This window comes from Pan paniscus, chromosome 1, assembly GCF_029289425.2.
Source record: "Pan paniscus chromosome 1, NHGRI_mPanPan1-v2.0_pri, whole genome shotgun sequence".
Classification (NCBI taxonomy): domain Eukaryota; kingdom Metazoa; phylum Chordata; class Mammalia; order Primates; family Hominidae; genus Pan; species Pan paniscus.
In genome coordinates, this window is record NC_073249.2 from 188997244 (window position 1) to 189021000 (window position 23757).

At 43.0% G+C, this 23757-nt stretch overlaps 1 protein-coding gene across 3 annotated transcripts in view; it reads left to right on the forward strand.

Annotated features, from left to right (window-relative positions):
* The window catches only part of MTF1 (metal regulatory transcription factor 1), a 50628-nt gene that overhangs the window by 19917 nt on the left and 6954 nt on the right, over window positions 1-23757 (forward strand). For all 3 annotated transcript variants that reach the window (XM_003815482.5, XM_063608681.1, XM_055095195.2), the window contains 8 exons: window positions 173-411; window positions 1568-1699; window positions 4597-4670; window positions 5126-5262; window positions 8024-8101; window positions 16449-16551; window positions 17550-18145; window positions 22789-22852. In XM_003815482.5, the coding sequence (XP_003815530.1) occupies window positions 173-411; window positions 1568-1699; window positions 4597-4670; window positions 5126-5262; window positions 8024-8101; window positions 16449-16551; window positions 17550-18145; window positions 22789-22852 (1423 nt within the window). The remainder of the gene's footprint in view (window positions 1-172; window positions 412-1567; window positions 1700-4596; window positions 4671-5125; window positions 5263-8023; window positions 8102-16448; window positions 16552-17549; window positions 18146-22788; window positions 22853-23757) is intronic.

A 23757-nucleotide genomic window follows, 5' to 3' on the forward strand; every position in this document is an offset into this window, starting at 1 on the left:
TTTGACCAACAATAAGGTTTTTCCACTTTGCTGCTAGAGGCTGTTTTCTGTGTTTATGATGAAAACCCAGTTGTATTGTCCACAACATCTCTTGGGAGCTGAGCTCTGGGTGGGGGAGTTAAGCCCTGGGCAGCTCTTTTGTCCTGTTGATGAGGTATCTTCTGTCTGCCAGGTAAAGCGGTACCAATGTACCTTTGAGGGCTGTCCCCGCACCTACAGCACAGCAGGCAACCTGCGAACCCACCAGAAGACTCACCGAGGAGAGTACACCTTTGTCTGTAATCAGGAGGGCTGTGGCAAAGCCTTCCTTACCTCTTACAGCCTCAGGATCCACGTGCGAGTGCACACGAAGGAGAAGCCATTTGAGTGTGACGTGCAGGGCTGTGAGAAGGCATTCAACACACTGTACAGGTCAGTCTCGTCTCCAATGCTCTGCCAGCCTCTGACCTTGACCTTGTGACTGCAGAGCTCTTTCCCCTTGCAGAGGAGTTTTTTTCACTTTCAGGGCTTTAAAAGAGCGCAGCTCTGTTCAACTATGTAAAATTCATTTCTGCCAGATCTCAGAAAATGAAAGAAAAAAATTTAAAAATGCATTAGAGAAATCTGTTACTTAAAGATGGACATATCTTGGGCTGGTTAGAAGCGACAGTACATTTGTGTTTAGATTTGCATCTCATGGAGCAGCATTCTGGCCTGGGCATTTCAGTGCTTGGCATAGAGTACTATCTCCCCTTGGCTCAGGATCTTTGTACTAAGGCTTCTGTCCTACCTCAGCTTGAAGGACTTTTCTATCCTGAGAAATGGGGAGTGGCCTATTCAGTAGCCAATTCTCTTTTTCACGTTTGTATCAGGAGACTTAATAGTCTTCAGTATTCAGTATAAAGTAATAGAAATAACAATAGCTAACACTTAAAAATACTCACTGTGTGCTAGGCATGATTCCAAGTGCTAGTCCCCACAACAGCTGATAAGTAAATGGAAGCACAGAGGGGTTCTATAACTAGCTCAAGTTTCCCCATCCAAGCAGGATGTGGGGTCAGGATTTGAATCCCAGGAAGTCTGTCTCCAGAGTCACACTCATACCACTATGCTATTCTCTGCATTTCTTTTGGGGCAAAATATGTTGGATACTAATATGTTATGGGTATAGAATTCTTACGCACTTGATCCTGAAGCACATTAAGCTGGCATGGGGAGGCTCTGTAGAACTTTATGACAAAGGGAGGCCAGGTGCAGTGGCTCATGCCTGTTATCCCAGCACTTTGGGAGGCCGAGGCAGGCGGATCACCTGAGGTCAGGAGTTCGAGACCAGCCTGGCCAACCTGGTGAAACCCCGTTGTACTAAAAATACAAAAATTAGCCAGGCGTGGTTGTGGGCTCCCATAATCCCATCTACTTGGGAGGCTGAGGCAGGAGAATCGCTTGAACCTAGCAGGAGGAGGTTACAGTGAGCCGAGACTGCGCCATTGCACTCCAGCCTGGGCGACAAGAGCGAAACTCTGTCTCAGAAAAAAAAAAAAAAAAAAGAATTTTATGACAAAGGGAATTTTTCTGGAATATTTTGCAGGCTGAAAGCACATCAGAGGCTTCACACAGGGAAAACGTTTAACTGTGAATCTGAAGGCTGCAGCAAATACTTCACCACACTCAGTGATCTGAGGAAGCACATTCGAACTCATACAGGGGAAAAGCCATTTCGGTAGGTCTTACTGTTTTCTATTTGTCACTGACCAGGTTTCAGCTGGGGGTCTTGATATACTCTGGAATTTTTCAAAAAAGAAAGAAAATTCCCTTTACTAGCTCTTGATTTAGCAGTGTTAGCTCACCCCAGGACAGCTATAACCAACCACTGCAGATTAGAGGGGTGCTGTTGGAGTCCAAGAACATCCTTACTCTGTGGATGATGGCCTTTCTGCCTCATTTTTTCCCATTTATTTCCAAGAAGCATTTGTTGATACTCACTTATGTGGTGGGTACTTTTATTAGTGCTAGAGAAATACTCCGAAGCAGGCCTTCTTCTTAAGAACCTTTGTCTGGTGACAAAAAACCACAAATTTGTGGATAATATCTGAGGCTGCAAGATGGCCAAAGTGCCTTAAACCCAGAGGAGGGATACCTACCTAAGAATCAAGGAGGGAGGGAATGAGGAGACAAGAGAGGAAATGAGAGGTAGGGATGCTTAGCTTAGTGGTGCAGTTGTTACTTGTTCAAATTATTGCTTTGTAATATCTCGTGTGTATACACAAACATATAGGAGCATCCATTTTTATTCATATATGTCAACGTATGTATATCTAATAGATACATTTACTATAAACTTGAAGGAGGGACTTGGGTTATCTACTTTCTTCTCTGCTCATAGTATATAGCATGATTCCGGGCATTCAACAGGTATTCAAAATCAGCTTTGGGATGATTATATGACATTTTTAATGAGATAATCAGTTTGTAAGGATTTCCCCTAAATGTAATATAGATAGATGTATTGCCAAAAACTGCCCATAAACAATGTCTTTGAGGCCGGGCATGGCGGCTCATGCCTGTAATTCCAGCAATTTGGGAGGCTGAGGCAGGTGGATCATGTGAGGTTAGGAGTTTAAGACCAGCCTGGCCAACATGGTGAGACCACATCTCTACTAAAACTACAAAAATCAGCCAGGCGTGGTGTCACATGCCTATAGTCCCAGCTACTCTGGAGGCTGAGGCAGGAGAATTGCTGGAACCAGAGAGGCGGAGGTTGTGGTGAGCCAAGATTGTGCCATTGCACTCCAGCCTAGATGACAGAGTGAGACTCTGTCTCAAAAAAAATAAAAATAAAAATAAATAAACAATGTATTTGAATTTTGGCAGGGGATATTCAAGGCATTAGATATGCTACCTGTTCCTTCTTAAACCACTCGTTTTGTTAGGGTACTTAGAAATAAAAAGTCGTTAGAGACAGTCAACTCTTAGATGCCAATCAAATGGAATTGTGGGCTGGGCTTATGTCTGTAATCCCAGCGCTTTGGGAGACTGAGGTGGGAGGATCACTTGAGCCCAGGAGTTCGAGACCAGGTTGGGCAACATAGTGAGACCCTGACTCTACAGAAAATTTTAAAATTAGTTGGGAGTGGTGGCGCATGCGTGTGGTCCCAGCTATTTAGGAGGCTGAGGTGGGAAGATCGCTTGAGCCTGGGAGGTCAAGGCTGTAGTGAGCCATGGTCATGCCACTACACTCCAGCCTGAGCAACAGAGAGAGACCATGTCTCAGAAAAAAAAGGAATTGTGTTTTTAAGTTACAGATGCATTCCTGAGTCATGATCCCTTTAAGGGCAAGAGTAGTTAGATTGTAATTGGTTACTCTGCAGATGGATGCTGTGAAGCTTAGGTTATTCCCCGCCCCCCCCCGCCCCCCCCACCCCCCCGTAGGCTGCTGAGAGGACTCTGATTTCTATCCAGTCACATGCATTTATTTTTGTGATGATTAAAACTGCATTTTTCTTGAATATTCAGTGAGACTTTAGACATGATGATGATTGTATGTAATTAAAAATGAAAATGCTTTAGAGAAGCTTTCTATTTAAAGAAATAAAATATTTTGGTTTATAAGAAAATGCATTCATTCATATAAGTAATTAAGGAATGTCTGCTATGTGCAGGAACTACAGAAAGAGCTACGTGGATCCTGTACTCAAGTAGTTTACACTCTAGGAGAGCAGATACCAGATGTATCCACAGAGAAAATAAGATTGGAAATGAGAGTTGCCATAAAAGAAATGTAAAGAAAAGCCTTAGGAGTTCTGAGGAGGGAAAGATTCCTTTTAGCTTTGGTTATCAAGACAGTAAAAGAGAAGGAAGTAGATCTCGACACACAAGATTATAGATAAGTTACTTGAGCCTATCTTCTGATTGATTTTGTTCTTTATGTTATATTGCAAGCCATGTACATATTTGAGAGCCACTTTGCTTACTCTTGATATTCCTAATGTTTCACTGGCAGATTTTTCATATGGACTGTCACTGTCAACAGAGGTCTGTTAAGTAATTCATCAAAAGACTTTTGTTGTCAGGGCTTTCAACGTGGACCTTACCTGTAGGACAAGAAATACTTATCCTGGGCTCTCAGTTCTCTCTGATCCCAGATATGCCACCTTACTTTTTCAAGAACCTCTCATCATTCCCATCTCTAAAACCAGTGTCATTGATCTGATCTTAGTGTTCTGAATATTTGTTTTAGTTTCTATTTATAAGAGATGTTCAGAGGCCAGGCGTAGTGGTTCACGTCTGTAATCCCAGCACTTGGGAGGCCGAGGCGGGCGGATCACAAGGTCAGGAGATCGAGACCATCCTGGCTAACATGGTGAAACCTTGTCTCTACTAAAAATACAAAAAATTAGCTGGGCGTGGTGGTGGGCACCTGTAGTCCCAGCTACTCGGGAGGCTGAGGCAGGAGAATGGCATGAACCCGGGAGGTGGAGCTTGCAGTGAGCCAAGATTGCGCCACTGCACTCCAGCCTTGGGGACAGAGCGAGACTCGATCTCAAAAAAAAAAAAAGATGTTCAGGATAAAGGTCTATTAGCTAATGACTCCTGTTTCTCTTTCCTTAACAAATTTAGGTGCGATCACGATGGCTGTGGAAAAGCATTTGCAGCAAGCCACCACCTTAAAACTCACGTTCGTACACATACTGGTGAGTTTAGGCCAATTTTTGTTTCATCAAGCCTGTAACTATCAATTTTCCATTGAGACCTGTAGAGCTAGGTGGATATACAGAGATATAGATCCTATATATCTTCAGGTGAGCCTAATTAGCTCAGCCTTACCTAGAATGTTTGGGTTTCTTTCAGAGGCGGACCTCAGGTATTCAACCTTAAGAGATGAAACCAATACAGAGACACTCTAAAAAAAAACAACCTGTGAGAAACAAATCTACTCTTTAAACTTCCCAGCAGTAGGCATTCCCAATGCTTTGCTCAGCATTGAGTTTGAGGACTGAGATGATTAATGTGTAATTTATTGAACTTTTAACAACTGTTACCCAAACTCTCTTAAAAATACTTACTTACCTCTATTAGGGAAAGGTAGATTTCTTAATCCAGTGAAATGACTTTATGGTAAATTAACACTACTTTGTTATTCTTGCAGGTGAAAGACCCTTCTTCTGCCCCAGTAATGGCTGTGAGAAAACATTCAGCACTCAATACAGTCTCAAAAGTCACATGAAAGGTCATGATAACAAAGGACACTCATACAATGCACTTCCACAACACAATGGATCAGAGGTGTGTAGTGTTTTTGTCTCTTGATCTGGGTACCACAGAACTTCAACAGTTGTTTGTGTATCACAATCAAAGGTTAAAATGTCTTCTCTGTATATCTGTTAGTGAGCGGGAAGAAGTCAGGGTCAAGATCAGTGTCTTGACTTGTGTATTTAACCACCTACTCGACGTCTTCACCCAGATATCATCTACTCTTGTCAAACTTAACATGTCCAAACCTGTTCTTCCTGCAGTCTTCCTCGTCTTGGTAAATGGCGGCTCTGGTTTTCTAGTGGCAAAGGCCAAAAATCTTATAGTCATTCTTGACTCTTTTTTCCCTCACACTCCACATCCGCCAGCAAAGTCTGCCAGCTCATCCTTGATAATTTATCTAGAATCCCATCACTTCTTCTGATTACTTTATTCAGTCTACTGTTGTCTTTTTGCCTGGATTATTGCAATAACCTGTTAAGTGAGCTTCTTAGGACCTTTTCCCTCTCTTCTGTCCACTCCACAATAGACTGTCCTACATATATCAGCCAGAGTGATCTTTCTGAACCATAAAGCAGATAATGTCTGTCCTCTGCTCATAACCCACAGTAGCTTTTTAAATTTTTATTTTATAGATTTTTAAAAATTATTTTAATGGAGATAAAGTCCAAGCAGTCTTTCCCTTCCCCCACCCCCGCCGCCCCCACCCCCTGTCTCAGCCTTCCAAAGTGCTGGGATTACAGGCATGAGCCACCCCACCTGGCCTCCAGTAGCTTCCTGTATCACTTGAAGTAAAAGTCAGTCTTTATAGTAGGCTATAGCGCCCTACATATTCTGGCCTGGTTGCTTCTCTGATCTCATCTACCTCGCTTTTATTTTTGTTTTATTTTATTTTATTTGAAACAGGGTCTTGCTCTGTCCTGTAGGCTGGAGTGTAGTGGTGCAATCTCTGCTCACTGTGACCTCCACCTCCCTGGCTCAGGGATCCTCCCAACTAGCTGGGACCACAGGCATGCACCACCACACCCGGGTTTTTTTTGTGTTTTTAGTAAAGATGTGGTCTTCACCATGTTGCCTGGGCCAGTCTTGCACTCCTAAGCTTAAGTGATCTGTCTGCCTTGGCCTCCCAAAGTACCGGGATTACAGATGTGAGCCACTGTGCCCTGCCTACTTTTCTTCCTCTCACTTCAGCCATATGGTCCTCTTTGTGGTTTCTTGAACCAAGGAGTGTCCACTCCTGCCCCTAGGCCTTTATACTTGCTGTACCCTCTGCTTGGAACATCTTCTCTAGATATGTGCATGGTTGATACCCTCTTTCCTTCACTCTCTACTCAAATGCCACTTACCTAAAAGGGCTTCCCTAACCACCCAATAAAAGAGCAACTCCTATCCCAGAGTTCCCTACTGCCCTTACTCTCCATAACACTTATCCTCTCGCACATTGTATATTTATTTGTTTTTTGTCCTCTCTGCTAGAACGTAAGCTCTACGTGGGGAGGAGTTTAGTTTGTTCATTAATGTATCCCTGGGTCTGGAACAATGTCTAATACATAGTAGATGCATTATGAATGTTTGTTGAGTGTGTGCATGAATAGGAGCATCTGAGGTAAGCAGGGCTACCACCTAAAGTGTGAATTGTGACTGGCATTCTGGGACTCCAGAGTTCACTTAGCCTGGGCAGTGGAATTTGAATTCTAAATCCCCAGTACCACTCTGAGTAAGGAGCCTTTCAGTGCCCATGTGGGAAACACAGTGGTGGAAGGACCATTGACTTTTCAGTCAGAAGCACTGGATTTGTCTTCTGCTAATTAGCTGTGTGTTTTGGGGCACTTGATTCCTACTGTCTGAGCATCAGTTTTCTGATATTTAAAATGGGAATATAAGTTTGTGGCAATTTGTTACAAAAAGAATAAAAAATGGGGATATAGAGTAATACTTCCAAGGTTTATATGAATGGCAAATGAGGTCATGTGAAATCACTGTAAATGATGAGACCAGGTATACAGATAGTATTAATTTCACATTATTATAGGTTTGTTACTTTGGAGCCTTAGTCATAAGATAATGTTAAAACTCTTTATTATTATTATTATTATTTATTTTTTTTTTTTGAGACAGAGTCTCACTCTTGTCGCCCAGGCTGGAGTGCAGTGGCGTGATCTTGGCTCCCTGCAACCTCTGCCGCCCAGGTTCAAGTGATTCTCCTGCCTCAGCCTCCCGAGTAGCTGGGATTACAGGCACACACCACCGCGCCTAGCTAATTTTTGTATTTTTAGTAGAGATGGGGTTTCACTGTGTTGGCCAGGCTGGTCTCGAATTCCTGACCTTGTGACCCACCCGCCTCAGACTCCCAAATTGCTGGGATTACAGGCGTGAGCCACCACGCCCAGCCTCTAAAACTCTTTATTAATCATTTTTAAGAAATGTAAGATATTCTTCTAAGAATATCAGGATTTTTAAAAATTAACTAATTCACGGGGTGGGGCAGGGGAGGGATAGCATTAGGAGATATACTTAATGTAAATGATGAGTTAATGGGTGCAGCGCGCCAGCATAGTACATGTATACATAATGTAACAAACCTGCACATTGTGCACATGTACCCTAGAACTTAAAAGTATAATTTTAAAAAAATTAATTCATTTAGCCCTTGCTTTGGTTGGCTTATACTTCTTCAGATAATACATGTAGACATGTGGAACATTAGGGACTTTGTAATCAAATGTTTTGTTACATGATATGCCACTGTAAATCCTGATTTTTGTTACTCAATTGAATTTTTTCTCTTTCACAGGATACAAATCACTCACTTTGTCTAAGTGACTTGAGCCTTCTGTCCACAGATTCTGAATTGCGAGAAAATTCCAGTACGGTAAGTGTACCTGTAATACCAGTGCCAGAAAAATAAGGGCAAGAATTAAGCACTCCTTTTGGTGGGAAAATTGAGGCAGGCCAGTCTTTGAAGTTTTCTAAATTTAATTGTGTTTAATTACTGACCATGTAGGATTTTTTCTTCTTCTGATAAGAGTTCTATTAGAGCCTGTTCTCTCTGATGCCTGATTCCTTTTGACGCAGGTCACTCACTCGGTAACCTGGCCCCAGAAAATTTCTTTTTTTTACTCATTTAGCAAATATTTATTGACCAGGCACTGTGCCAGTACTGAGCTTATAGTAGTTAAAAATGTTGGTATAGTTTGTCCTTGAGGAACTTAAAGTCTAGTACTGTAAGACATAACCAGAATTCTAGTTTCTGGACTTTCTCAAATCCTATCTATATGACCTGGCTTGCTCTTTTCCTTTTTAATTTTAATTTTATTTATTTATTTTTTTTCTGTGCAATGGGGAGAGAAAAATTTCCCTTCTTTAAGTTTATTAGCTTTTTGAAGAAAACCTCTTACACATATACAGGCCTCTATCTGCTAAAGGACAAGCCCACTTTATCTTAATCTGATTGCTTTGATTCAAGCTGTTAGGAAATTTGACTGCCATTCCCATGGCTCCATGATGCAACTTACAAACCAATGCATTGAGTCTGAGCTTATGCAGCCTCCTCCATGTTGAACATGAGAGTTTTATAGTATTGCTAACACTAATTTTGAGTTTGGGTTTTTTGTTGTCGTTTTTCCTGGTAAATAAATATAGCATAGGCTAGATTTTCTGTGATTATGTGCATAATGAATAAATATGATGGGAAGTATTTGAACAGAGACTGAATGATTCAGGAATGCTGTGAAAAAGTGGTTAGTGGAGTCAATTACAGCACTTCTGAAGTTGTAGGTTCTTGGGCCTCCCCCCAAGCCTGCTGAGTCAGCTTGTCTGACCGTGGCATCTGAACCTGCATTTTTATGTAAGCACGACAAGGCCTAATTCTCCTTCTGGTAGTGGCAGAGTTGCTCTTATGAGACCAACTCTCCCGCAGAAAACAGCTAAAAATTCTAGACAAAATATAAAAAACAACTGTGGAAAGGCACTGGTGAGCAACCAATAGCAAGCAGAGGTAACCTTGGAAGAAGGGATTGCTTGGAAGATGGTAAAGGCACTGGGTAGGCTTGCAAGTTTTATGGCTTATCCACCTTGGGCAAGCCCCAGTTGGCACCCAGCGAGGCAGCCAAACTTATAAAAACTCAATCTTACTGGCTTGAATAACCAGAGGACAGAGTTCAGGGTGGCCACAGCACCTGGAAAGTGAAGGCAGGTAGCCTGGAAAGGAAAGAGTCACTAAGGGGGATCCCCAAGTTCTGTGTATAAACTCTCTCCGAATCTCTGGCTGACCCCTGCGCCATGGATGTGTGGGATAGGCTCTAAGCAGCCCAGCCAAGGCTAAAGATCTACACAAAGATCATAGCTGCATCCACTGCAAGGGAGATGAAGTTAATGGAATATTCAGACAAACAAGTCAACACACTTCCAAGAAGTGTAACAGAGTCCAGAGTCTCTAAAATATATCATTTGTAGTGTTCAGAGCAATCCCAAATTAGTAAACACGTGAAGAAACAGGAAAACATGATCCCTCCACAAGAGAAAAGGTAATCTGTGGAGATGGACCCCAAGATGACCCATCTAATGTTAAAATTAACAGACAAGGATTTTTTTTATTTTTATTTTTTTATGGGACAAGGATTTTTAAGAGCTATTATATGCCCAAGGACATAAAGGAATATGCTTGTAATGATTGAACAAATAGGAAATCTCAGCAGAGGAATAGAAACCATAAAAAGTGTACCAAATGGAAATCTAAAACGGAAAAATATAGCTGAAATAATTCACTGGATGGGGCTTAACAGCAGATTGGAAATGACGGAAGAATCAGTTGAGTTGAAGATCAATCAATAGAAATGAATCAAACTAAAGAGCAAAGAGAAAAAGATTAAATGGGTACATCACATGATTTTTATGCATATTCCTATTTTACAACTAATGTTCTAAAAGAAATTTCTGCACTGGGTGGTCTAGATGCCCTCAAAGCTACCCAGCCTAAGATTTCTAGGAATAATATCCCTTTAACATGTAACTGTGTTAAATAGCTTAGGAGTCTATTCTCTGGCCAAGACTATGACATACGACTAACGAGCTTTCTGGAGCCCTAGGGTCACCAGGAAAATACCCTGGCATAAGGGGACACCAAGTACTTATGAAAAAGGGAAGCCTTTCCTATCACAATTTATATAATCAAGAGAGAGAAGCACTATCCCTTGGGGTTTAATTATAGATCATGCTCCTGGTACCCAGTGTTTATCTCAGATGTGGAAATTGATTTTAGCCTTTCAAACTAAGGCCACAATTCCTTGAAGCAATAGGATTAATTTTTCTTTTTTCTTTTTTCTTTTTTGAGACAGAGTCTCGCTCTGTCGCCCAGGCTGGAGTGCAGTAGCGCGATCTCGCCTCACTACAAGCTCCACCTCCTGGGTTCACGCCATTCTCCTGCCTCAGCCTCCCCAGTAGCTGGGACTACAGGCGCCCGCCACCATGCCTGGCTAATTTTTGTTGTATTTTTTAGTAGAGACAGGGTTTCACCATGCTAGCCAGGATGGTCTCGATCTCCTGACCTCGTGATCCGCCCGCCTTGGACTCCCAAAGTGCTGGGATTACAGGTGTGAGCCACCGCGCCCGGCCAGGATTAAATTTTCTTTGCTTGAAAAAAAAATTAGGGACATGTGCAGTGGCTCATGCCTGTAATCCCAGCACTTTGGGAAGCAGAGGTGGGTGGATGGCTTGAGCCCAGGAGTTTGAGACCAGTCTGGGCAACACAGTGAGACCTCATTTCTAGTAAAAATAAAATATTAGCTGGGTGTGGTGGTGGTATTTTCTAATAAAAATATTTTTTTTTAATAGAGACCTCATCTCTAGTAAAAATAAAATATTAGCTGGTGTTGTCCCAGCTATCTGGGAGGCTGAGGCAAGAGGATTGTTTGAGCCCTGGAGTGAGCCATGATCACACCACTGCATTCCAGCCTGGGCAACAGAGCAAGACCCTGTCTCAAAAAAAAAAAAAAGAAAAAAAAGAGAGAATCAGGACTTGTTAAAATCAAATAGTAAATTTATATGAGATAATGATTTTATGGGTTTCTCAGCAGCCATATGTATGCATATCCTAGAAATGAACTTTGGTTTGCTCAGATCTTTTGTTAGAGGAGAGTTGAAGGTGCTAGGGAATGGCCTTCTCGAAGCCTTTTGGCTGCTCAGCTCCAGGATCCATCCTGGTCCCAGACAGCTACCTGTATTCTCCTCTTCTTTGCCCTTTGCTCTTTGCTCCTTGCTCCAGGCCTGGAAAGCTCAGCCTGTTCTTGTCTTCTCTACTTGTGAAAGTTGTTCCTACCCACTTTGCTCCCAGCATTTTTGCCCTGAAGCTTGGCAGGGGCTTCAGCATTTTCCTTTTTTTAAATTTTAACAAGCTTTTTATTGAGGTACAATATACATACAGAAAAGCACATGTATTATAAAGGTACAGCTTGATGAATCATCACAATTCGTCACACCCATGTAACCAGCACCCCAGTCAAAAAGAACATTCCCAGCCAGGCGTGGTATCCAACACTTTGGGAGGCTGAGGTAGGCGGATCACCTGAGGTCAGGAGTTTGAGACAGCCTGGCCAACATGGCTAAACTCCGTCTCTACTAAAAATACAAAAATTAGCCGGGTGTGGTGGCGGGCGCCTGTAATCCCAGCTACTCGGGAAGCTGAGGCAGGAGAATCACTTGAACCGTGGAGGCAGAGGTTGCAGTGAGCTGAAATCGTGCCATTGCACTCCAGTCTGGGTGACAAGAGCGAAACTCTGTCTCAAAACAAAAGAAAACAAACAAAATAACATTCCCAGCACCCCAGAGGCCCCCCCCTCACATACCCTCAAAAGCCATGATCTCTCCCTGCAGACAACCACTATTCTGATTTACAACTAAGATTAGTTTTTCCTGTTTTTTTTTTTTTTAATGCTTTTATGATTGGAATCATATACTTGTTTATGTGTGGCTTTTCTTCTCATAACATTATGTTTAAGAAATTAAGCCATATTATTACATACAGTTACAGGTCATTCATTCTTCTTGTTGAACAATATTACACTAAGTGAATATACCACAATACACTAAATGAATATACCAATATTTGTTCTTTTTCCTGTTGGGCCTTTGGGTAGTTTCCAGTTTGGAGCCATTATGAATAGTGCTGCTGTGAACATTTTTGTACATATGTTTTGGAGGCACACAAGCCCATTCCTTTTCTTTTCCCTAGTATTATTGAGGTATTAGGTTGGTCAAAAGTAATTGCCATTGAAAGTAATGGCAAAAACTGCAAATACTTTTGCACCAACCTAATATCATTGACAAATATAGCTCATTCGTTTTTAATTATGTTACTACCTATAATGATTTATAAACAGAACAAAAGTAATAACTATGGCTGGTCGTGGTGGCTCACGCCTGTAATCCCAGCACTTTGGGAGGCCGAGGCGGGTGGATCACGAAGTCAGAAGATCAAGACCATTTTGGCTAACACGGTGAAACCCCATCTCTACTAAAAATACAAAAAACAAAATTAGCCGGGCATGATGGCAGGCGCCTGTAGTCCCAGCTACTTGGGAGGCTGAGGCAGGAGAATGGCGTGAATCTGGGAGGCGGAGCTTGCAGTGAGTCAAGATCATGTCACTGCACTCCAGCCTGGGCAACAGAGCGAGACTCTGTCTCAAATAATAATAATAATAATAACAACTATGAGGAGGTTGCAAAGCTTATGCTCAGTGGTAGTTGTTAGTCAACTATTTTTCAAACTGGATTGCACCTTTTCATTGGGTTTTAAAATAGTGGTTTATAATCAGCATTTCAAAGACATCAATAGAATAGAAAAAAAATCAGAGGACATTGCACATAGTAAGGATAAGGTCTGTTTCATAGACTTGTTTCAGTTACACATATGGATATGTATATAATATGAAGAATGTATGTATATACAGTGTAAAATGTATTTCTTACTTTGTGTCACAATGAAAATTTGAAAGTCACACTATTGGCTTATGAGTTTTAACTCTGTCCGGACTGGAAGCTGGAAGTTGTCCCACATAGATTTGAGATGGAGTCTCGCTCCATCACCCAGGCTGGAGTGCAGTGGCTTGATCTCAGCTCGCTGCAACCTCCACTTCCCAGGTTCAAGTAATTCTCCTGCCTCAGCGTCCTGAGTAGCTAGGATTTGAAGCACACACCACCATGCTCAGCTAATTTTTGTACTTTTGGTAGAGACAGGGTTTCACTGTGTTGGCCAGGCTGGTTTCGAACTCTTGACCTCAAGTGATCTGCCTGCCTCGGCCCCACAAAGTGCTGGGATTACAGGTGTGAGCCACTGCGCCTGGCCTCACATAATTTCTGACTTCACCTTCTATCATATTGGCAATCAGGATCACTGAAATGAAGAAAAAAAAAAAAGGAATCACTGAATTTCCCCTCCTTCAGCTGATAGACGTAGAAGAGAATCATCAGCTGGTGGTGGTGGCTCATACTTGTAATCCCAGTGCTTTGGGAAGACTGCTTGAGGCCAGGAGTTCAAGACCAGGCTAGGCAACGTAGCAGGACCTTATCTCTACTAAAAATAATTTTTAAAAAGCAGCCAGGCATGGTGGCGTGCGCCTGTAGTCTCAGCTACTTGGGAGGTCTAGGGGAGGATCTTGAGCCTAGGAGTTCAAGGTTGCAGTGACTTGACTGCGCCACTGCACTCCCGCCTGGGTAACAGAGCTAGACCCCGTCTCAAAAAAAGGGGGGGGAAAAAAGAATTGCTCCCTTTTGGCTCCAGTGGGCAATTTAATCTTTGAGCACTTCTAGATTGGTGGACAGCCCCACTCATCACCACACTTCTGCCCAATCCCAAAGTGATCCTTCTGAGTTCTGCCTTCTAGAAGCAGAGTTGTTACAAAATGACCTTAAAACGTATGTTGGCACTAGGGCAAGATCTGCCCTAAAAAGAGGTTTTAGTTTGGTATATACAGTGTGTTTAAGTTATTTTCAATTACATGTGACCCTTGAACAACACAGGGGCTAGGGGTGCTGGCCTCCCAACCCATAACCCCCTGCACAACCAAATCCTAGTATAACTTTTGACTCCCCCAAAACTGAGCTAGCAATGGCCTTAGCCTACTGTGATTGGAAGCCTTACTGATAACATAAACAGTTTAGATTAGCAGATATTTTGAATGTTATATGTATTATGTATTGTATTCTTAAAGTAAGCTAGAAAAAATAAAATGTTAAAATCACAAGGAAGAGGAAATAAATTTACTATTTATTAAGGGGAAGTAGATCATTGTAAAGGTGATTCATCCTCATCGTCTTCACATTGAGTAGGCGGAGGAAAAGGAAGAGGAGGGGTTGGTTTTGCTGTGTCAGGGGTGGCAGAAGTGGAAAAAAGTCCCAAGTGTAAGTCCACTTGTGCAGTTCAAACGCATGTTGTTCAAGGGTCAACTGTACTTGCTTTTATTTACAAGTTGGTAGATTTCATGTAAAAATCAAAATTTCTGGGTCTGATGTGGTGGCTCACACCTATAATCCCAGCACTTTGGGAGGCTGGGGTGGGAGGATCTCTTGAGCCCAGGAGTTCCAGACCAGCCTGGACAACATAGTAAAACCCTATCTCTACAGAAAAATTAAAAAATTATCCAGATGTGGTGGCCCATACCTGTGGTCCCAGCTACTTGGAGGCTGAGGTGGGAGGATCACTTGAGCCCGGGAGTTGAAGGCTGCGGGGAGCTATGATCATACCACTGCACTCCAGCCTGGGCAACAGAGTAAAGAAACCCTGTCTCAAAAAAAAGAAAGTCAAAATTTTGCCACTTGAGTTCTGGTAATCCCTGGCCTGCATATTCCCATGGCAGCATTTGGCTGAAGCCCTTGAGGTGACTGGCATGCATTCTCTCCAGTATGCCACAACCCACCTCCCTTGCTTCACGTATTTCTGTTCCCTCTCTGGACTTTGTAGGCAGTTGCCCTTACCACTCTTGCCCTACAAACTGTAGGGGTAGAGGTGGATTGGAGGTTGACCATGGATAGAAGAACTGTAGTCTTTCCCCTTCCCTGAACTAAAGTGAAGAGTGCTTGTTTTAGTTAGTGCCTGTGGGGAGGCAGGCCCTCAGGACATTGTGTTGGGTCTCCCCCCTCACATTTTACCTTTTTGTTTTTAATGCCTCTGACCTTTTATTAAGTATAAAGGTATCACTATTGTTCATCATTGTTGTCTTGTTTATTACCATGCATACATATTAGAATATCATAGATATTATGAAAAATATTCACAATGTTATTATTACATGAGGAAAGCAAGTTGCAGGGTAATGAATATTATATAATTTTTTTTTTTTTTTTTTGGATACGGAGTCTTGCTCTGTCACCCATGCTGGAGTGCAGTGGTGCGATCTTGGCTCACTGCAACCTCCGCCTCCCAGGTTCAAGCAATTCTCCTGCCTCAGCCTCCCAAGTAGCTGGGATTACAGGCGCCTGCCACCATGCCCAGCTAATTTTTGTATTTTTAGTAGAAACGGGGTTTTACCATGTTTTCCAGGCTGGTCTCGAACTCCTTACCTCAGGTGATCTGCCCGCCCCAGCCTCCCAAAGTGCTGGGATTACAGGCATAAGCCACCACACCTGGCCTGTAATCTCATTTTTTAATGTAAGATTTGGTCTTTTAGATCAGAAGTCAGCAAGGTTTTTTTGGTAATGAGCCAGACAGTAAATATTTTAGGCTTTGTTGATTCCATGGTCTCTGTCACAACTAGTCAACTCTGCCATTGTAGCAAAAGTAGCACAGATAATATATAAATGGATGCATGTGCCCGTGTTCCAATAAAACTTTATTTACAAAAACAGGAAATCAACTGGCAAGTCATAGTGTGCCAATTCCTGTTTTAAGTGTTTGAGGGGCTGGGCATGGTGGCTCATGCCTGTAATCCTAACATTTTTAAGAGTCTGAGGTTGAGTGGATTGCTTGAGCCCAGGAGTTCAAGACCAGCCTGGGCAACGTAGTGAGATTCTGTCTCTATTAAAAAATAAATAAATAAAAATAAAGTATTTGAGGACCCAAATCTTTAGTGGCTTAAGAAAATACATGTTACTTTAAATAGCAGAAGGTAGAAACAAGATGCATATCAAAAGATTTTCATTCTAGTTCTGCTGCTTTGAATGTGTTTTCTCATGGTGAAGAATTGTCTCGAGATGGCCAATCTCACATCTTTGTCTCTCTCCATCAGACCCAGGGCCAGGACCTCAGCACAATTTCACCAGCAATCATCTTTGAATCAATGTTCCAGAATTCAGATGATACGGCAATTCAGGAAGATCCTCAACAGACAGGTTTGTCACACGGACTCTTTCTACTCACATCTAAGCACTTGCTGACACACTGAGTCACAGGCACAATGAATCATTCTAGTTAGCGTAAATGAAGTGAGCTTTCTATAAAGGGTCAGAAAGTTTGGGTCTTTCAGTTTAATTCCATCTTTTCCCCTACTTCCCTCAGTCCTGAAGAAGAGAATCTCCTTTCCCAGAATCTTCTGTTGGCTGTAAAACCACCAAAATGGGGAGGAGCTGTGAGCTTTTTCTTCTACTTTTTTTTTTTTTTTTTGAGACAGCGTCTCATTTTGTCACCCAGATGGGAGTGCGGTGGTGTGATCTCAGCTCACCGCAACCTCCACCTCCAGGCTTGAGTGATCCTCCCACCTCAGCCTCCTGAGTAGCTGGGACCACAGGCACGTGCTACCACACCCACCTAATTTTTTTTTTTTTTTGTATTTTTGGTAGAGATGGGGTTTTGTCATGTTGCCCAGGCTGCTCTGAAACTCCTGAGCTTAGGCAATCCACCCGCCTCAGCCTCCCAAAGTTCTAAGACTACAGGCGTGAGCCACCATGCCCAGCCTTGTGAGCTCTTTCTTCTGATGTGATACACTGTCTATGAATGGACAGGACCCACAAATCCACAAACTTCAGCTGCATATATCATACTGTGTTTCATGAAAATTTGTCTGTAAAACTTCCCATTAGTCAGAAAGTATAGTCACTAGTCATGTCAAAAAAGGATGTTTAGTCTCTTTTCCAGAAAAGCCTTAAGATACTTTTTTAAATGGTTAGAACTATATTGGGTCTTCACATTTAGGAAGTGAGGTTGATGGTGAAACGTGATACTTTGACCAGAGGTGTCACTAAATGAAAATGACAGAAAGCTGGCCTGCTAGCTATGAAGAGATCAGCTCAGTGGACTTCAGCTGTGTTTTGTTTAGCCCATAATGACTGTTTTTGTGGCTCATCTAAGGCTTGGGATATGTATATATATTTCTATTTCTTTTTCTTGCCAGCTTCCTTGATTGAAAGTTTTAATGGTGACGCAGAGTCAGTCAGTGATGTTCCGCCATCCACAGGAAATTCAGCATCTTTATCTCTTCCACTTGTACTGCAGCCTGGCCTCTCCGAGCCACCCCAGCCTCTACTACCTGCCTCAGCTCCGTCTGCTCCTCCGCCTGCTCCCTCCCTAGGACCTGGCTCCCAGCAAGCTGCATTTGGCAACCCCCCTGCTCTCTTACAACCTCCAGAAGTGCCTGTTCCCCACAGCACACAGTTTGCTGCTAATCATCAAGAGTTTCTTCCGCACCCCCAGGCACCGCAGCCCATCGTACCAGGACTTTCTGTTGTTGCTGGGGCTTCTGCATCAGCAGCGGCAGTGGCATCAGCTGTGGCAGCACCAGCCCCACCACAAAGTACTACTGAGCCCCTGCCAGCCATGGTCCAGACTCTGCCCCTGGGTGCCAACTCTGTCCTAACTAATAATCCCACAATAACCATCACCCCAACTCCCAACACAGCTATCCTGCAGTCCAGCCTAGTCATGGGAGAACAGAACTTACAATGGATATTAAATGGTGCCACCAGTTCTCCACAAAACCAAGAACAAATTGTAAGTATTATGTATGAATATACCCAGTGGGGTGAAGTGTATTTACATAGGTGACATGTTGAGAAACTTTTACTTCAAAAGGAAAAGTGGCTGTCATATCCACCATGAAACATGTAATTCTACCTTTTAGTCATTTTCCACATAATCAAGTGGTATAAATGTAGGAAATGCTGTGGTCAGTACCTATAATAAGGAGGCAGAGAAACAGTCTTTATCTAGCAGGAGGCACTCAAACAAATATTCCTACTGATACTGGAATCTAATCACATCATCTAGTATAAAAAAGCAGTCAGCAAACTCCAGAGGTCCCAGAATATTCCAGAAAAAGGTTGTTTTCAAGGCAGAGTCAGACTGATGTGAGGGACTGATGTGACCCAGTCAGATGGCACCAGACAGCAGTGGCCAAGTCAGAGAGCTAACTTGTGCTCCCACAGCCCATCATAGAATCATTTTCTGAGGAAGTACTTGGTCTTGATGACTAGGGAAATGACTTGGTCATTCAGTTAATGCTTCATGGTGAAGAATTGTCTCAGGATGGCCAATCTCACAACTTTGAAAGCCTAATATTTGCCAGACACTACACTGAGTATCTGGAGGATACAGAAAAGAGAAAAAACATGATTTATTTTTTATAAAAACATATATTCTAGTTAAAGAGGCTAAAAATGCCAAAAAGAAAGTTAATATTACCAGTAGGTTAAATATTAAATACTAATAATGGTAATTTAAAAAACATCAACAGCTATTATTCATTGAGTCCTTACTATGTGTAAGGACTTATTGTGCTACATATTTTTTAAAATTGAGGATCTGCAATGTGTCAGTTATTACCTACATACATTATTTTTAGATTACTTTTTTTTGGACTTTATTGAACAGATGGTACAGAGAGTTTCCATAAACCCTTTCCCCACCCCTAGTTTCCCCTATTATTATTATTATTATTATTATTATTATTATTATATATTTTGAGGCTCTGTCACCCAGGCTAGAGTGCAGTGGTGCGATCTCAGCTCACTACAACCTCCACCTCTTGAGCTCAAGCCATCTTCCCACCTTAGCCTCATAACTGGGACTACAGGCACCCACCACCATGACTGGCTAATTTTTTGTATTTTTTGTAGAGATGGGGTTTCGCCATGTTGCCCAGACTGGTCTTGAACTCCTAGACCCAAGCAATCTGCCTGCCTCCGTCTCCCAAAGTGCTGGGACTATAGGCGTGAGCCATCATGCCCAGCCCTCCCCTATTATTATTATTGTTTTTTCTCCCTATCATCTTGTTTTTTTCCCCTATTACTAACATCTTGCAACAGTGTGGTACATTGGTTACAACTGATGAACCAGTATTGATACATTATTATTATCTAAAGTCCATAGTTTAGGGTCCATTCTTTGTGCTGTACAGTTCTATTGGTTTTGACAAATGCATAATGTCATGTATCTACCATTAAACAATATCCAGAATAGTTTCACATTTTTTAAAATTCCTTGTCCTTCACTTATTCATCCCTTCTACCACTTCCCCCTCCCCTAGCAATCATTGATATTTTTACTATCTCTGTATAGCTGCAGCTCTATATGTCACACAAAACACATTTTAACATATTACAACAATTCTAGGAGGTAGGTCTAATTTTCCCAATGGAGAGCAGAGGTCCAGAGAGGTTAAGTGACTGGCTGAAGTTCACAGAGCTCACAAGTGGCAAAGCTGGGATTTAAGCATAAGCAGATTGATCCCAGAGTTGGTGGCTCTTGGCCACTGCGTTGAGGGGTTCAGACACTAATGGTTTGTTGGGTGGCCATACAGGTCAGGTCAGCCTTGAGATATGGGTAGGAATTAGATGGAGAAAAGGATGTACTAAGTTGGAGAACCTAGAGGTGGATGTATGCTACTATTAGACACACTAGAAAGGCAATTTGGGGCTCAACAGGGGGAACACTCAAATTCCAGAACTAGGGTGCCAACCCCGTCTAGATCTAGAGAGCCTATGTCCATTTCTAGATAGCTAGAGTCATTGGAAAGGGCTTTCCAGTATTGTGACCCAGCCCGCCTCTATGTGGTTTTTATTGTTTTCTCTGGCCCTGTCCTGGGGTGCTGAGTGAAACAAGTCATCCGTTTTCTTTTCAGATATTTAAATATGGGTCTCACTTCTCCTTTTTTTTTTTTTTTTTGAGTCAGAGTCTTGCTCTGTTGCCTAGGCTGGAGTGCAGTGGTGCAGTCTTGGCTCACTGCAACCTCCGCCTCCTGGCTTCAAGCAATTCTCCTGCCTCAGCCTCCCAAGTAGCTGGGACTACAGGCACGCACCACCACGCCTGGCTAATTTTTGTATTTTTAGTAGAGACAGGGTTTCACCATGTTGGCCAGGCTGGTCTCCAACTCCTGACCTCAGGTGATTCGCCCACCTCGGCCTCCCAAAGTGCTGGGATTACAAGCGTGAGCCACCACGCCCAGCCTCCATTATTATTTTATAGTGTCATCTGCTATAACGAAGCCAGAAGCTTTCACTTTCCTCCCACACTCATCTTAGAGGCAATTTTAAATTTCCTTTTTAGCGAGATAAAAGACAAAGCTGCCTCAAGATAAGACTTCAAGAAAGTGGAAACCTTTTAGCCCATGTAATAGGAAGTATACTAGAGCGAAAAGGGTGATTTTCTGGGCATGGGTTTATAGTCCTACTTAGTAATAATATAAATAATGTTCTGGAACTCCTGACCTCAGGTGATCTGCCCGCTTTGGCCTCCCAAAGTGCTGGGATTACAGGCGTGAGCCACCGCGCCCGGCCTTAAATAATGAATGTTTACTGAATGTTCACCATGTGCCAAGTGTCCTACGTGCATCATCTCATTTCATCCTCACAGAGGCCTTTGAAGAGGTTTTTGGTTATTGTCTTAGTCCATTTTCTGTTGCTTATAACAGAATACCCCAAACTGGGTAATTGATAAAGAAAATACGTTTATTTCTTACATTTATGGAGGCTGAGAAGTCCGAAGTTGAGAGGCCACATCTGGAGGGCCGCCCTGCTGGTGTGGACCCTCTGCAGAGTCCTGAGGCAGCACAGGGCATCACATGGCGAGGGGTTGAACATCCTAGCTCAGGCCTCTCTTCCTCTTCATTTTTTTTTTTTTTTTGTTTTGACACGGAGTCTCACTCTGTTGTCCAGGCTGGAGTGCAGTGGTGTGATCTCGGCTCACTGCAACCTCCACCTCCCAGGTTCACGCCATTCTCTTGCCTCAGCCTCCCGAGTAGCTGGGATTACAGGCACCCGCCACCACACCCGTCTAATTTTTGTATTTTTAGTAGAGATGGGGTTTCACCGTATTAGCCAGGATGGTCTCGATCTCCTGACCTTGTGATCTGCCCGCCTCGGCCTCCCGTAGTGCTGGGATTACAGGCGTGAGCCACCACACCTGGCCTTTTTTTTTGAGATGGAGTCTCGCTCTGTCACCTAGGCTGGAGTGCAGTGGCGCGATCTCGGCTCACTGCAAGCTCCACCACCCGGGTTCACACCATTCTCCTGCCTCAGCCTCCCGATTAGCTGGGACTACAGGCGCCTGCCACCATGCCCGGCTAATTTTTTGTATTTTTAGTAGAGACGGAGTTTCACTGTGTTAGCTAGGATGGTCTCGATCTCCTGACCTTGTGATTCACCCGCCTCGGCTTCCCAAAGTGCTGGGATTACAGGCATGAGCCACTGCGCCTGGCCTTTTTTAAGAGAGAGAATTTCACTATGTTCCAGGCTGGGCTGGCCTTGAACTCCTGGGCTCAGGTGATCCTCCTTCAGTCTTCCAAATAGCTGGGACTATAGGCATGTACCACCACACCCTCCTTCTCTTACTCTTCTTATAAAGCCACCAGTCCCACTCCCATGATAACTCATTAATCCATGAGTGAATTAATTCATTCATGACCCAGTCACCTCTTAAAAACCCAGCCTCTCAATACTGCCACACTGGGGATTAACTTTCAACATGAGTTTTGGAGGGGACAGATACTCCATCCATAGCAGTTATTATTCCTGTTTTTACAGGTGGGGAAACAAGACTCTAAGAAGTTAAATCACATGCCCAACACCAACAACTAATAAGTGGCAGAGCTTGGACTTGAATCCAAGTGTGGCTGAATCCAGGGCCCACCCTTGAACTATGCTGTGCACCTTACAGCACAAGGCCTTTACAGGGCTGTCTGCCTGTGAGAGGAAGCCTTAACCTGTCCTTGGCATGCAGCTTAATCTCTGAGGGGAAAAAAAAGAACTTTCCAGCTTTCTTAGAAGTACTAGGGGGCAGCAGGGAATGTGGAGAGCCTGAAGGAAAGCTAGCCCTGGGATCCCTCTGAGAAGACAATCTGCTTGAGAAAAGCAACCTTGGAGGAGGAGGAGCCTTTGGATACAGAACCTACTGGATTAGGCAGCTGGGAGCCAGCCAACTAGTAGCGTACAAAGCTAACTACGTTGTCAGCACTGAATGTCAAACAGTGCAGTGACCTCATGTCAGAGCACAAACAAAACATCACTCAGTACAAAAATCCCTGAACACTAAGGGTTTTCTGTCTTCTTGGATGACCATTACAGTTGGGGAGGCTTCAGGTCCCTGGGGATCTGCCATATTACAGTGGCTATAAATGAGATTTCTTTTTCTTTTTTCAGCAGCAAGCATCTAAAGTTGAGAAGGTGTTTTTTACCACTGCAGTACCAGTAGCCAGTAGCCCAGGTATGTAATTCCATGTTAGCCTTAAGAGAAGGCAACTCTGTGGGTCCCTTGAGGCACAGCTAATTATTGCTTTGTCCCAGTTTCTAAAACTTTAAAAATCTTTAAACAGCCTCAGTTAAATTCTTCACATTGTATTGTTGGCTAGAGTATTTCATATTCTCACAACTATTAGAAGTTAGTATACGTCTGGCCAAAATACCGTGTTTAACATTCTTTAACTAGTAACAGTTCTTTCCCTTTCAGATACAGCTTTAAAATGTAGCCAGAAAAAAATTTTTGAATCACAGCTAATGCTAAAGAGGGCAGTTGTTAATTCACTGGACTCTTTTCTAATTACAGTAATGAAGAAATAGCATCTGGGTCAGAGACACATATAGAGCTGAAAGTTCCTTTTATTCAAATTCTTTATTTTATAGATTAAGACACTGGGACCCAGAAAAATTAATTGACTCCCCCAAGGTTATAAGTGAATCTGTGGTGGAACCAAATCACTAGTTGTCAGGCCTCCCCGTTCCCACCCTGTTCTCCTGCCCATTGGCCTTTGTTTTGTTTTGTTTTTGAGACAAGGTCTCACTGTCACTCAGGCTGCAGTATGGTGGCACGATCACAGCTCACTGCAGCCTGGGCCTCCTGAGCTCAGGCAATCCTCTTGCCTCAGCCCCCCAAGTAGCTGGGACCATAGGCATGCTCCACCACCATGCCTGGCTAATTTTCTTTTTTTTCTTTCTTTTTTTTTTTTTTTTTGAGATGGAGTCACGTTCTGTTGCCCAGGCTGGACTGCAGTGGCACAATCCCGGCTCACTGCAACCCCTGCCTCCCAGGTTCAAGTGATTCTCATGTCTTAGTCTCCCAAGTAGCTGGGATTACAGGCATTCAACACTATGCCCAGCTAATTTTTGTATTTT